The 15,670-nt window shown below is 47.4% G+C and overlaps 1 protein-coding gene across 2 annotated transcripts in view; it reads left to right on the top strand.

The window, feature by feature from the left end:
- The first annotated feature begins 111 nt into the window (after positions 1–111).
- Positions 112–15,670, top strand: part of MYO5B (myosin VB) — a 266,922-nt gene continuing 251,363 nt past the window's right edge. The window contains exon 1 of one of the 2 annotated variants that reach the window (XM_069746786.1): positions 112–298. In XM_069746786.1, the coding sequence (XP_069602887.1) occupies positions 272–298 (27 nt within the window). In that variant the 5' untranslated portion in view covers positions 112–271. The remainder of the gene's footprint in view (positions 299–15,670) is intronic. The other variant, XM_069746792.1, reaches the window with a different exon arrangement.

The following is a 15,670-nucleotide window of genomic DNA, read 5'->3' as shown; positions in this document are numbered from 1 at the left end:
GTGTACTGTGCACTATCCGCGGTGTGATCACGGTGTGTACTGTGCACTATCCGCGGTGTGATCACGGTGTGTACCGTGCACTGTGCTGGGAGCCGCTCTCCTCCCACACCTGTGCAGGGAGCGGCGTGAGGTGGAGCCAGTGGCTGGAGGAGGCGGCAGGAGCCCGGGGACGGGGATTACTCACTGCCGGGACTGGAGGTAAAGGTCGCCGGCAGCGGCGGGAGCCCGGAACACCGTATGGAGAGCGCGCAGTGATCAGCCCGGACCCAGCATGTCAGTGTACGAGCTGTACTCCCGGGTGAGTCCTGACGGCAGACAGCGCCGGGTGCACTGGTCTCACTGGTGACAGCGCCGGGTGCACTGGTCTCACTGGTGACAGCGCCGAGTACACTGATCTCACTGGTGACAGCGCCGGGTGCACTGGTCTCACTGGTGACAGCGCCGGGTACACTGGTCTCACTGGTGACAGTGCCGGGTGCACTGGTCTCACTGGTGACAGCGCCGGGTGCACTGGTCTCACTGGTGACAGCGCCGGGTGCACTGGTCTCACTGGTGACAGCGCCGGGTGCACTGGTCTCACTGGTGACAGCGCCGAGTACACTGATCTCACTGGTGACAGCGCCGGGTGCACTGGTCTCACTGGTGACAGCGCCGGGTGCACTGGTCTCACTGGTGACAGCGCCGGGTGCACTGGTCTCACTGGTGACAGCGCCGGGTGCACTGGTCTCACTGGTGACAGCGCCGAGTACACTGATCTCACTGGTGACAGCGCCGGGTGCACTGGTCTCACTGGTGACAGCGCCGGGTACACTGGTCTCACTGGTGACAGTGCCGGGTGCACTGGTCTCACTGGTGACAGCGCCGGGTGCACTGGTCTCACTGGTGACAGCGCCGGGTGCACTGGTCTCACTGGTGACAGCGCCGGGTGCACTGGTCTCACTGGTGACAGCGCCGAGTACACTGGTCTCACTGGTGACAGCGCCGGGTGCACTGGTCTCACTGGTGACAGCGCCGGGTGCACTGGTCTCACTGGTGACAGCGCCGGGTGCACTGGTCTCACTGGTGACAGCGCCGGGTGCACTGGTCTCACTGGTGACAGCGCCGGGTACATTGGTCTCACTGGTGACAGCGCCGGGTGCACTGGTCTCACTGGTGACAGCGCCGGGTACATTGGTCTCACTGGTGACAGCGCCGGGTACACTGGTCTCGCTGGTGACAGCGCCGGGTGCACTGGTCTCACTGGTGACAGCGCCGGGTGCACTGGTCTCGCTGGTGACAGCGCCGGGTGCACTGGTCTCCCTGGTGACAGCGCCGAGTACACTGGTCTCACTGGTGACAGCGCCGGGTGCACTGGTCTCGCTGGTGACAGCGCCGGGTGCACTGGTCTCACTGGTGACAGCGCCGAGTACACTGGTCTCACTGGTGACAGCGCCGGGTGCACTGGTCTCACTGGTGACGGCGCCGGGTGCACTGGTCTCGCTGGTGACAGCGCCGGGTGCACTGGTCTCACTGGTGACGGCGCCGGGTACACTGGCCTCACTGGTGACAGGCTGCCTGTATTGCTGATACAGTGCTGGGTATACTGCCAGTGCTGGGGATATATTGTTGGGTATACTGCTCGTGCTGGGGGGAGAGAGTGCTGGGCAGTGTCTGACTGGGGTGACAGCTGCCCACCAGTAGAATTGACTTTGGGGGGCCCATTTTTTACCTGCAGATAAATAGTACACTATCCCTGTCCACAAGCATATATTGTTGTATAATAATGCTCTGGGTAGTTTGGTTACTGAATGATGTGATGCAGCTTTTTTCTGTACAGAGTGAATTATGCCAAGTACTGCCTATATATACAGTGGTGCCAGGCGCACAGATCGGCACAGGGGCCCATCGGGGGATTCCCCTATTCTGGGGGTGCTGCCTGTGCTGGGGAGATGGCGCCGGGTATGCTGCCTGTGGTGGGGAGATGGCGCCGGGTATGCTGCCTGTGCTGGGGAGATGGCGCCGGGTATGCTGCATGTGCTGGGGAGATGGCGCCGAGTATGCTGCCTGTGCTGGGGAGATGGCGCCGGGTATGCTGCCTGTGCTGGGGAGATGGCGCCGGGTATGCTGCCTGTGCTGGGGAGATGGCGCCGGGTATGCTGTCTGTGCTGGAGAGATGGTGCTGGGTATGCTGTCTGTGCTGGAGAGATGGTGCCGGGTATGCTGTCTGTGCTGGGGAGATGGTGCCGGGTATGCTGCCTGTGCTCGGGAGATGGTGCCGGGTATGCTGCCTGTGCTCGGGAGATGGTGCCGGGTATGCTGCCTGTGCTCGGGAGATGGTGCCGGGTATGCTGCCTGTGCTGGGGAGATGGTGCTGGGGGTACTGCCTGTGCTGGGGAGATGGTGACTGGTATGCTGTCTGTGCTGGGGAGATGGTGCTGGGGGTACTGCCTGTGCTGGGGAGATGGTGCCGGGTATGCTGCCTGTGCTGGAGAGATGGTGCCGGGTATGCTGCCTGTGCTGGAGAGATGGTGCCGGGTATGCTGTCTGTGCTGGAGAGATGGTGCCGGGTATGCTGCCTGTGCTGGAGAGATGGTGCCGGGTATGCTGTCTGTGCTGGGGAGATGGTGCCGGGTATGCTGCCTGTGCTCGGGAGATGGTGCCGGGTATGCTGCCTGTGCTCGGGAGATGGTGCCGGGTATGCTGCCTGTGCTCGGGAGATGGTGCCGGGTATGCTGCCTGTGCTGGGGAGATGGTGCTGGGGGTACTGCCTGTGCTGGGGAGATGGTGACTGGTATGCTGTCTGTGCTGGGGAGATGGTGCTGGGGGTACTGCCTGTGCTGGGGAGATGGTGCCGGGTATGCTGCCTGTGCTGGAGAGATGGTGCCGGGTATGCTGCCTGTGCTGGAGAGATGGTGCCGGGTATGCTGTCTGTGCTGGAGAGATGGTGCCGGGTATGCTGCCTGTGCTGGAGAGATGGTGCCGGGTATGCTGTCTGTGCTGGAGAGATGGTGCCGGGTATGCTGTCTGTGCTGGAGAGATGGTGCCGGGTATGCTGTCTGTGCTGGAGAGATGGTGCTGGGTATGCTGTCTGTGCTGGAGAGATGGTGCTGGGTATGCTGCCTGTGCTGGGGAGATGGTGCTGGGGGTACTGCCTGTGCTGGGGAGATGGTGACGGGTATGCTGTCTGTGCTGGTGAGATGGTGCTGGGTATGCTGTCTGTGCTGGAGAGATGGTGCTGGGTGTACTGCCTGTGCCGGGTATGCCACCTGCCTCTGAGAGATGGTGCTGAGTACGCCGCCATCACCGACTATTTTTTATTTTTCGCAAACTGCATCTTGGGCCGAAAATACATGTCCTGGAAAAGTAGCTCTTTAGTAATATCCTTTATACGTTTTAATTCTCTCTATACTGGAATCACCTGTCTGTACTGGGGTCATTCGCATCTGTCACCTCTCTGTATTGGGGGTCACTTGTACCTGTCACCATTTTTGCCTTCTTGGCCTTTTTTCATAGAATATGAATGATAACACCAAAACTTTTTCTCCACTCATGGTTTGTGGTTGGGTGAAGCCATTTACTGTCAAATTACTGTGTTTTCTCTTTTTAAATGATAATGACAACTCAAAACATCCGAATGACCTTGATCAAAAGTTCACATACCCCATTCTTAATACCGTGTATTACACCCTCTAACATCAATGACAGCTTGAAGTCTTTTGTGGTAGTTGTGGTTGAGGTTCTTTATTTTCTCAGAAGGTAAAGCTGTCCACTCTTCTGGCAAAAAGCCTCCAGTTCCTGTTCATTCCTGGGCTGTCTTGTATGAACTGTGCGCTTGAGATCTCCTGAGTGGCTCAATGATATTGTGGTCAGGAGACTGAGATGGCCACTCCAGAACCTTCACTTTGTCCTGCTGTAGCCAATGATAGGTTGACTTAGCTTTGTGTTTTGGAACTTTCTCATGTTAGAATGCTCAAGTATGTCCCAGGCGCAGCTTCCGGGCTGATGATTGCAAATTTGCCTCCAGTATTTGCTGATAACGTGCTGCATTCATCTTTCCTTCAACTTTGACCAAGTTCCCTGTGCCCAAGAAAGCAAAACATTCTGCCGGGGTATGTAAACTTTTGAGCACAACTGTAGTTCCTTTGTTATCCTGCAGATGACTGGTATAATTCAGCTGTACAATAGCTTTATAAATTATCATTGTGTGCAAATCCTCAAAATTTAAACACTTGGGATTTATTTATTAAAATCAGTAAAACTTGAAACAGTTTCCAAAGCAACCAATTCGTTTTCAGACTGAAAACCAAACCCAGGTCTGATATATCTTATAGCCGAGGGTTTGCTACACTGGCTCAGGACCGATTCTGAACCTTTAGGGGGTACAACTCCATTTTGTTAGCTACTTTGCACCCTACAGTAGTTATTCCAATAATTTAATTTCATTAGGGAATTGCTGCTTAAGCCATTTTCCCAGGCGCTTCCATTTCAAATTCAGCGTAATGAGCTCAGTTTCTGCTTTTTCCGATGTGCTGCGGACTCAGATTGTGTTTAAAGCTTCAGCCTCAGCAGCTGATATTCAGGGGGCGATACCTGAATTAGGAAGCAAGTCTGACTTTTAAATCTCCTGCCCTTTTAATACTTATATTTGTTGCAATCATCCACCGTCCACAGACAAACCATTGTGGATTCATCAACATGAATATGGTCACACCTAGAACAACTGTAGACTATTCTGTCACAACTACTGTAATACTTCTATGTACAAGAATATAACTACTACATAATACTGCCCCTGTGTACAAGAATATAACTACTATAATACTGCCCCTATGTACAAGAATATAACTACTATAATACTGCCCCTATGTACAAGAATATAACTACTATAATACTGCCCCTATGTACAAGAATATAACTACTATAATACTGCTCCTATGTACAAGAATATAACCACTATAATACTGCTCCTATGTACAAGAATATAACTACTATAATACTGCTCCTATGTACAAGAATATAACTACTATAATACTGCCCCTATGTGCAAGAATATAACTACTATAATACTGCTCTTATGTACAAGAATATAACTATTATAATACTGCTTTCTATGTGTAAGAATATAACTACTATAATACTGCCCCTATGTACAAGAATATAACTACTATAATACTGTCCCTTATGTACAAGAATCTAAATACTATAATACTGCCCCCTTACAAGAATATAACTACTATAATACTGCTCCTATGTACAAGAATATAACTACTATAATACTGCCCCTATGTACAAGAATATAACTACTATAATACTACTTCTATGTACAAGAATATAACTACTATAATACTGCCCCTATGTACAAGAATATAACCACTATAATACTGCCCCTATGTACAAGAATATAACTACTATAATACTGCCCCTATGTACAAGAATATAACCACTATAATACTGCCCCTATGTACAAGAATATAACTACTATAATACTGTCCCTTATGTACAAGAATCTAAATACTATAATACTGCCCCCTTACAAGAATATAACTACTATAATACTGCTCCTATGTACAAGAATATAGCTACTATAATACTGCCCCTATGTACAAGAATATAACTACTATAATACTGCCCCTATGTACAAGAATATAACTACTATAATACTGCCCCTATGTACAAGAATATAACCACTATAATACTGCCCCTATGTACAAGAATATAACTACTATAATACTGCCCCTATGTACAAGAATATAACTACTATAATACTGCCCCTATGTACAAGAATATAACTACTATAATACTGCCCCTATGTACAAGAATATAACTACTATAATACTGCCCCTATGTACAAGAATATAACCACTATAATACTGCCCCTATGTACAAGAATATTACTACTATAATACTGCCCCTATGTACAAGAATATAACCACTATAATACTGCCCCTATGTACAAGAATATAACTACTATAATACTGCCCCTATGTACAAGAATATAACTACTATAATACTGCTCCTATGTACAAGAATATAACTACTATAATACTGTCCCTTATGTACAAGAATATAACTACTATAATACTGCCCCTATGTACAAGAATATAACTACTATAATACTGCTCCTATGTACAAGAATATAACTACTATAATACTACCCCTATGTACAAGAATATAACTACTATAATACTGCCCCTATGTACAAGAATATAACTACTATAATACTGCCCCCTTACAAGAATATAACTACTATAATACTGCCCCCTTACAAGAATATAACTACTATAATACTGCCCCCTTACAAGAATATAACTACTATAATACTGCCCCTATGTACAAGAATATAACTACACTGCATGCAGAATTATTAGGCAAGTTGTATTTTAGATGATTATTTTTATTATTGATCAACAACTATGTTCTCAATCAACCCAAAAGACTCATAAATATCAAAGCTTATTATTTTTGGAAGTTGGAGTGGGTTTTTTTAGATTTGGCTATCTTAGGAGGATATGTGTTTGTGCAGGTAACTATTACTGTGCAGAATTATTAGGCAACTTAATAAAAACCAAATATATTCCCATCTCATTTGTTGATTTTCACCAGGTAAACCAATATAACTGCACAAAATTTAGAAATAAACATTTCTGACATCAAAAACAAAACAAAAAAAAAAATTAGTGACCAATATATCCCCCTTTCTTTATGATGACACTCAGCAGCCTCCATCCATAGATTCTGTCAGTTGCTTGATCTGTTTACGATGAACATTGCGTGCAGCAGCCTCCACAGCCTCCAGACACTGCTCCGAGAGGTGGACTGTTTTCCCTCCCTGTAGATCTCACGTTTTATGAGGGACCACAGGTTCTCTATGGCGCTCAGATCAGGTGAACAAGGGGGCCAGGTCATTATTTTTTCTTCTTTGAGACCTTTAGGCCATGTGCACACGTTCAGGTTTTTTCGCGTTTTTTTCGCGCTAAAAACGCTATAATAACTCATTAAAAACGCATACATTATGCATTCTATCATTTAGAATGCATTCTGCATGTTTTGTGCACATGGATGCGTTTTTTTCCGCGAAAAAAACGCATCGCGGTAAAAAAATGAGCATGTTCATTATTTTTGCGGATTTTCTGCGTTTTTCCCGCAATTCTATGCATTTGGGAAAAACGCACAAAAAACGCGTCAAAAACGCGTTGAAATCGCGGTAAAAACGCATGCGGATTTCTGGCAGAAATGTCTGGTTTTTGTCAGGAAAATTTCTGCAAGAAATCCTGACGTGTGCACATACCCTTAGGCTATATTCACACTTAGCGGTTTTTACCGCGGAACCGCCGCGATTTTGATGCTGCGGGTCCGCAGCAGTTTCCATAGCGTTTACAGTAACATGTAAACCCTATGGAAACCGCAAACCGCTGTGCACATGCTGCGGGAAAAACCGCGCGGGAACGCAGCGGTTTACAACCCGCAGCATGTCACTTCTTTGTGCAGAATCGCTGCGATTCTGCACCCATAGGAATACATTGAACCGCTTACTTCCCGCATGGGGCTGTGCCCACGTTGCGGGAAGTAAGCGGATAATGTGCGGGTGGTACCCGGGGTGGAGGAGAGGAGACTCTCCTCCAGGCCCTGGGAACCATATTTGGGGTTAAAAAATAAAAAATCTGGTTATACTCACCCTCTGATGTCCGGAGCTCCTGGGCGCTGCACGCGGCCGTCCGGTCAGAGTTGCTGTGCGACCAGGACCTGCGGTGACGTCGCGGTCACATGACCGTGACGTCACGAAGGGTCCTTCTCCCACAGCATCTTTGGAACCGGACCGCCGGGTGCAGCGCCCAGGAGATCCGGACATCAGAGGGTGAGTATAACCAATTTTTATTATTTTTAACATTACTATTGATGCTGCATATGCAGCATCAATAGTATAGGCGGAAACCCGCAGCGGAAAACGCGGAACAAACCGCGATAAATCTGCAGGGAGAACCGCAGTTGTTTTGCCCTGCAGATTTATCAAATCCGCTGCGGGAGAACACGCAGGGACCAGACGCAAGGTGTGAACATAGCCTTACTGGCCAGCCACGCTGTGGAGTAGTTGGAGGCATGTGATGGAGCATTGTCCTGCAGCATTGTCCTGCATGAAAATCATGTATTTCTTGAACGATACCGACTTCTTCCTGTACCACTGCTTGAAGAACTTGTCTTCCAGAAACTGGCAGTAGGTCTGGGAGTTGAGCTTCACTCCATCCTCAACCCGAAAAGGTCCCACAAGTTCATCTTTGATGATCCCAGCCCATACCAGTACCCCACCTCCACGTTGCTGGTGTCGGAGTGGAGCTCTCTGCCCTCAGCCTGATCAGCGGAGTTGCAGAATTTCAACATTTCTATACTTTTTTTCATAGTGTTTTTGTGTCTTTTTTATGTCATATTTTAATTTAAGTTACTTTCTTTTTGACAAAGCGTTATTGATACAGTCATGTTCAGATTACATGCATTGTTAGTATATTCCTGCAGCAGAAGCATAAAAAAAGCTTATGCGCTTTTTACCTGTGGATTTTCCTCATCTGCACGTTTCTATGGGGAAAATCCAAACATATAAGTTGGCGCACCTGCAAGGAAAATTGTCATGTTGTGAATTTCAAAAACGCTCCACAAGTCAGATTACACGGTGTAACAAAAAAAAAAGTATATACTCAAGTATAAGCTGACCCGATGATAAGCCCAGGCACCTAATTTTGCCACAGAAAACTAGGTAAGCTTATTGACTCGAGTATAAGCCGGGTATGCACGTGACGTAACGGCGACTCACTTCTCGTTCTCGCTGGTTGTTAGCTCCATGTCAAACAGCCGGAGTGTACCGATCCGACACACATCTAGGGGCCCTATGCTCGTTGCTGGCATCGTTGCTTTTGATGTCAAACATGACGATACACGCCGATCTGGCGACGAAATAAAGTTCTGGACTTCTAGCTCCGACCAGCGATGGCGCAGCGGGATCCAGATCGCTGCTGCGTGTCAAACACAACGAGATCGCTATCCAGGACGCTGCAACGTCACGGATTGTTGTCGTTCTCTTTGCAAAGTTGCTGAGTGTGACGGTACCTTTACACTACAGACAGTGTAAGGTAGGCGCCGTTATACGGATTACAATGATACCTGTGATGAAATCTGTCTTGTGGTTGTTGTTCAATCTTTATTTTCAGTTTTGAGTTAATGATATGCTCGTGGTCCAGGGCAGCCCGGTCCTGGATCACCTCTATATACACTGATAGCTGCTACTGCTGAGGCGCTGCCGGCACCATTTTCAAACCTTTTTTTTATATTTTTTTTAAGGAATTTATGGATACTAGCAAAGAAAACAATGAACTGCATGTTACGCATGCGATCATGCTTCAGCGTCAGCGTCCGCCTGCTGCAGTAGATTTTTTTTTTTTCAATGTATATACAGTACAGACCAAAAGTTTGGACACACCTTGTCATTTAAAGATTTTTCTGTATTTTCATGACTATGAAAACTGTAAATTCACACTGAAGGCATTAAAACTATGAATTAACACATGTGGAATTATATACTTAACAAAAAAGTGTGAAACAACTGAAAATATGTCTTATATTCTAGGTTCTTCAAAGTAGCCACCTTTTGCTTTGGTGACTGCTTTGCACACTCTTGGCATTCTCTTGATAAGCTTCACGAGGTAGTCACCGGGAATGGTCTTCCAACAATATTGAAGGAGTTCCCAGAGATAATTAGGACATGTTGGACCTTTTGCCTTCACTCTGCGGTCCAGCTCACCCCAAACCATCTCGATTGGGTTCAGGTCATCTGGCGTAGCACCCCATCACTCTCCGTTTTGGTCAAATAGCCCTTACACAGCCTGGAGGTGTGTTTGGGGTCATTGTGCTGTTGAAAAATAAATGATGGTCCAACTAAACGCAAACCGGATGGAATAGTATGCCGCTGCAAGATGCTGTAGTAGCCATGCTGGTTCAGTATGCCTTCAATTTTGAATAATTCCCCAACAGTGTCACCAGCAAAGCCCCCCCACACCATCACACCTCCTCCTCCATGCTTCACGGTGGGAACCAGGCATGTAGAGTCCATTCGTTCACCTTTTCTGCATCGCATAAAGACATGGTGGTTGGAACCAAAGATCTCAAATTTGGACTCATCAGACCAAAACACAGATTTCCACTGGTCTAATGTCCATTCCTTGTGTTCTTTAGCCCAAACAAGTCTCTTCTGCTTGTTGCCTGTCCTTAGCAGTGGTTTCCTGGAAGCTATTTTACCATGAAGGCCTGCTGCACAAAGTCTCCTCTTAACAGTTGCTGTAGAGATGTGTCTGATGCTAGAACTCTGTGTGGCATTGACCTGGTCTGTAATCTGAGCTGCCATCAACCTGCGATTTCTGAGGCTGGTGACTCGGATAAACTTATCCTCAGAAGCAGAGGTGACTCTTGGTCTTCCTTTCCTGGGGCGGTTCTCATGTGAGCCGGTTTCTTTGTAGCGCTTGATGGTTTTTGCAACTGCACTTGGGGACACTTTCAAAGTTTTCCCAATTTTTCGGACTGACTGACCTGCATTTCTTAAAGTAATGATGGACACTCGTATTTCTTTACTTAGAATTTGTATTATGGCAAGCAAAAAGCAGCTAACAGTCTATTCAGTAGGACTATCAGCTGTGTATCCACCAGACTTCTGCTCAACACAACTGATGGTCCCAACCCCATTTATAAGGCAAGAAATCCCACTTATTAAACCTGACAGGGCACACCTGTGAAGTGAAAACCATTTCCGGTGACTACCTCTTGAAGCTCATCAAGAGAATGCCAAGAGTGTGCAAAGCAGTCATCAAAGGAAATGGTGGCTACTTTGAAGAACCTAGAATATAAGACATATTTTCAGTTGTTTCACACTTTTTTGTTAAGTATATAATTCCACATGTGTTATTTCATAGTTTTGATGCCTTCAGTGTGAATTTACAATTTTCATAGTCATGAAAATATAGAAAAATCTTTAAATGACAAGGTGTGTCCAAACTTTTGGTGTGTACTGTATGTATATTCATTATGTAAAATAGGGGGAAGGTCACTGAGGGATCAGTGACCCGTCAGAAGCCATCAGTATGAATAGCTAATCGAAGCAAGACATGAAGACCCCCTGACAGGCCGCTGCAAAGCACGGGCATATCATTAACTCAGAACTGAAAATAAAGATTAAACAACAACCACAAGATGGATTTCATCACCAGGTATCATTGTAATCAGTATAACGGCACCGACCTGACACTGTCTGTAGATTACTGTTCGCAGTCTTGCTGACAGGCTCCCTTTAAATGAAGGTCTTTATTATTAAGGGAAAAAGAAATCCAAACCTGCCTGGGCCCTATGTTGAAAAGTGATTGCTCCCCCTTCACCCTTAACCCCTTCCCGACCTTTGACGCATACGCTGCGTCATGAAAGTCGGTGCCATTCCGACCCATGACGCAGCATATGCGTCATGGAAAGATCGCGTCCCTGCAGGCCGGGTGAAAGGGTTAACTCCCATTTCACCCGATCTGCAGGGACAGGGGGAGTGGTAGTTTAGCCCAGGGGGGGTGGCTTCACCCCCTCGTGGCTACGATCGCTCTGATTGGCTGTTGAAAGTGAAACTGCCAATCAGAGCGATTTGTAATATTTCACCTAAAAAACTGGTGAAATATTACAATCCAGCCATGGCCGATGCTGCAATATCATCGGCCATGGCTGGAAACACTTATGTGCACCCACCCCACCCCTCCGATCGCCCCCCCAGCCCCCCGATCTGTGGTCCGCTCCCCTCCGTCCTGTGCTCCGCTCCCCCGTCCTCCTGCCCGCTTCCCCGTGCACCAATCACACCCCCTGTGCTGCAATCAAACCCCCCCGCACTCCGATCCCCCCCCCCGCACACAGCGACCCCCCCCCCCGTGCTCCGATCCACCCCCCCCGCACAGCGATCCCTCACCCCGTGCTCCAATCCTTCCCCGTGCTCCAATCCTCCCTCCCGTGTTCCGATCCACCCCCCCCATGATCCGATCCACCCCCTCGTGCTCCGACGCCCCCCCCCGTGCCCTGATCTCCCCCCGTGCCCTGATCTCCCCCCCCTTATACTTACCTGGCCGCCCGAGGTCCGTCCGTCTTCTTTCCTGGGCGCCGCCATCTTCCAAAATGGCGGGCGCATGTGCAGTGCGCCCGCCGAATCTGCCGGCCGGCAGATTCGTTCCAGAGTGAATTTTGATCACTGAGATATATCCTATCTCAGTGATCAAAATAAAAAAAATAGTAAATGACCCCCCCCTTTGTCACCCCCATAGATAGGGACAATAAAAAAAATAAAGAATTTTTTTTTTTCACTAAGGTTGGGGTAAGAACTAGGGTTAGGGTTAGGGGTAGGGTTAGGGGTAGGGTTAGGGGTAGGGTTAGGGGTAGGGTTAGGGTTAGGGGTAGGGGTAGGGGTAGGGTTAGGGCTAGGGTTAGGGTTAGGGGTAGGGTTAGGGGTAGGGTTAGGGCTAGGGTTAGGGTTTCGGTATGTGCACACGTATTCTGGTCCTATGCGGATTTTTCCGCAGCGGATTTGAAAAATCCACAGTGCTAAACCGCTGCCGATTTATCGTGGATTTACCGCGGTTTTTCTGCGCATTTCACTGCGGTTTTACAACTGCGATTTTCTATTGGAGCAGTTCTAAAACCGCTGCGGAATCCGCAGAAAGAAGTGACATGCTGCGGAATGTAAACCGCTGCGTTTCCGTGCAGTTTTTCCGCAGCATGTGTACAGCGATTTTTGGTTCCCATAGGTTCACATTGAACTGTAAACTCATGGGAAACTGCTGCGGATCCGCAGCGTTTTCCGCAGCGTGTGCACATACCTTTAGAATTAGGCTATGTGCACACGGTGCGGATTGGCCGCTGCGGATCCGCAGCAGTGTTCCATCGGGTTTACAGTACCATGTAAACATATGGAAAACCAAATCCGCTGTGCCCATGGTGCAGAAAATACCGCGCGGGAACGCTGCGTTGTATTTTCCGCAGCATGCCAATTCTTTGTGCGGATTCCGCAGCGTTTTACACCTGTTCCTCAATAGGAATCCACAGGTGAAATCCGCACAAAAAACACTGGAAATCCACGGTAAATCCACAGGTAAAACGCAGTGCCTTTTACCCGCGGATTTTTCAAAAATGATGCTGAAAAATCTCATACGAATCCGCAACGTTGGCACATAGCCTTAGAGTTGGGTTGGAATTAGGGTTGTGGTTAGGGTTAGGGGTGTGTTGGGGTTAGGGTTGTGGTTAGGGGTGTGTTGGGGTTAGGGTTGTGATTAGGGTTACGGCTACAGTTGGGATAAGGGTTAGGGGTGTGTTGGAGGTAGAATTGAGGGGTTTCCACTGTTTAGGCACTTCAGGGGGTCTCCAAACGCAACATGGCGCCACCATTGATTCCAGCCAATCTTGTATTCAAAAATTCAAATGGTGCTCCCTCACTTCCGAACCCCGACGTGTGCCCAAACAGTGGTTTACCCCCACATATGGGGTACCAGCATACTCAGGACAAACTGCGCAACAATTACTGGGGTCCAATTTCTCCTGTTACCCTTGAGAAAATAAAAAATTGCTTGCTAAAACATCATTTTTGAGGAAAGAAAAATGATTTTTTATTTTCACGGCTCTGCGTTGTAAACGTCTGTGAAGCACTTGGGGGTTCAAAGTGCTCACCACATATCTAGATAAGTTCCTTGGGGGGTCTAGTTTCCAAAATGGGGTCACTTGTGGGGGGTTTCTACTGTTTAGGCACACCAGGGGCTCTGCAAACGCAACGTGACGCCCGCAGACCATTCCATCAAAGTCTGCATTTCAAAAGTCACTACTTCCCTTCTGAGCCCCCACGTGTGCCCAAACAGTGGTTTACCCCCACACATGGGGCATCAGCGTACTCAGGAGAAACTGGACAACAACTTTTGTGGTCCAATTTCTCCTGTAACCCTTGGGAAAATAAAAAATTCTGGGCTAAAAAATTATTTTTGAGGAAAGAAAACGTATTTATTATTTTCACGGCTCTGCGTCATAAACTTCTGTAAAGCACTTGGGGGTTGAAAGTGCTCACCACACATCTAGATAAGTTCCTTTGGGGGTCTAGTTTCCAAAATGGGGTCACTTGTGGGGGGTTTCTACTGTTTAGGCACACCAGGGGCTCTGCAAACGCAATGTGACGCCCGCAGACCATTCCATCAAAGTCTGCATTTCAAAAGTCACTACTTCCCTTCTGAGCCCCCACGTGTGCCCAAACAGTGGTTTACCCCCACACATGGGGTATCAGCGTACTCAGGAGAAACTGGACAACAACTTTCGTGGTCCAATTTCTCCTGTAACCCTTGGGAAAAAAAAAATTCTGGGCTAAAAAATTATTTTTGAGGAAAGAAAACATATTTATTATTTTCACTGCTCTGTGTTATGAACTTCTGTGAAGCACTTGGGGGTTCAAAGTGCTCACCTCACATCTAGATAAGTTCCTTTCGGGGTCTAGTTTCCAAAATGGGGTCACTTGTGGGGGGTTTCTACTGTTTAGCCACATCAGGGGCTCTGCAAACGCAACGTGACGCCCGCAGAGCATTCCATCAAAGTCTGCATTTCAAAACGTCACTACTTCACTTCCGAGCCCCAGCATGTGCCTAAACAGTGGTTTACCCCCACATATGGGGTATCAGCGTACTCAGGAGAAACTGGACAACAACTTTTGGGGTCAAATTTCTCCTGTTACCCTTGGGAAAATAAAAAATTGCGGGCTAAAATTCATTTTTGAGAAAATATTTTTTTTTTTTTATTTTCATGGCTCTGCGTTATAAACTTCTGTGAAGCACTTGAGGGTTCAAAGTGCTCACTACACATCTAGATTAGTTCTTTTGGGGGTCTAGTTTCCAAAATGGGGTAATTTGTGGGGGATCTCCAATGTTTAGGCACACAGGGGCTCTCCAAACGCGACATGGTGTCCGCTAATGATTGGAGATAATTTTCCATTTAAAAAGCCAAATGGCGTGCCTTCCCTTCTGAGCCCTGCCGTGCGCCCAAACAGTGGTTTACCCCCACATATGGGGTATCTGCATACTCAGGACAAACTGGACAACAACATTTGTGGTCCAATTTCTCCTATTACCATTGGCAAAATAGGAAATTCCAGGCTAAAAAATCATTTTTGAGAAAAGAAAAATTATTTTTTATTTTCATGGCTCTGCATTATAAACTTCTGTGAAGCACCTGGGGGTTTAAAGTGCTCAGTATGCATCTAGATAAGTTCCTTGGGGGGTCTAGTTTCCAAAATGGGGTCACTTGTGGGGGAGCTCCATTGCATAGGCACACAGGGGCTCTCCAAATGCGACATGGTGTCCGCTAACAATTGGAGCTAATTTTCCATTCAAAAAGTTAAAAGGCGCGCCTTCCCTTCCGAGCCCTGCCGTGTGCCCAAACAGTGGTTTACCCCCACATATGAGGTATCGGCGTACTCGGGAGAAATTGCTCAACAAATTTTAGGATCCATTTTATCCTATTGCCCATGTGAAAATGAAAAAATTGAGGCGAAAATAAATTTTTTGTGAAAAAAAAGTACTTTTTCATTTTTACGGATCAATTTGTGAAGCACCTGAGGGTTTAAAGTGCTCACTAGGCATCTAGATAAGTTCCTTGGGGGGTCCAG

This window comes from Ranitomeya imitator, chromosome 1, assembly GCF_032444005.1.
Source record: "Ranitomeya imitator isolate aRanImi1 chromosome 1, aRanImi1.pri, whole genome shotgun sequence".
NCBI lineage: Eukaryota > Metazoa > Chordata > Amphibia > Anura > Dendrobatidae > Ranitomeya > Ranitomeya imitator.
This window is presented reverse-complemented; position numbering and strand designations above follow the sequence as displayed.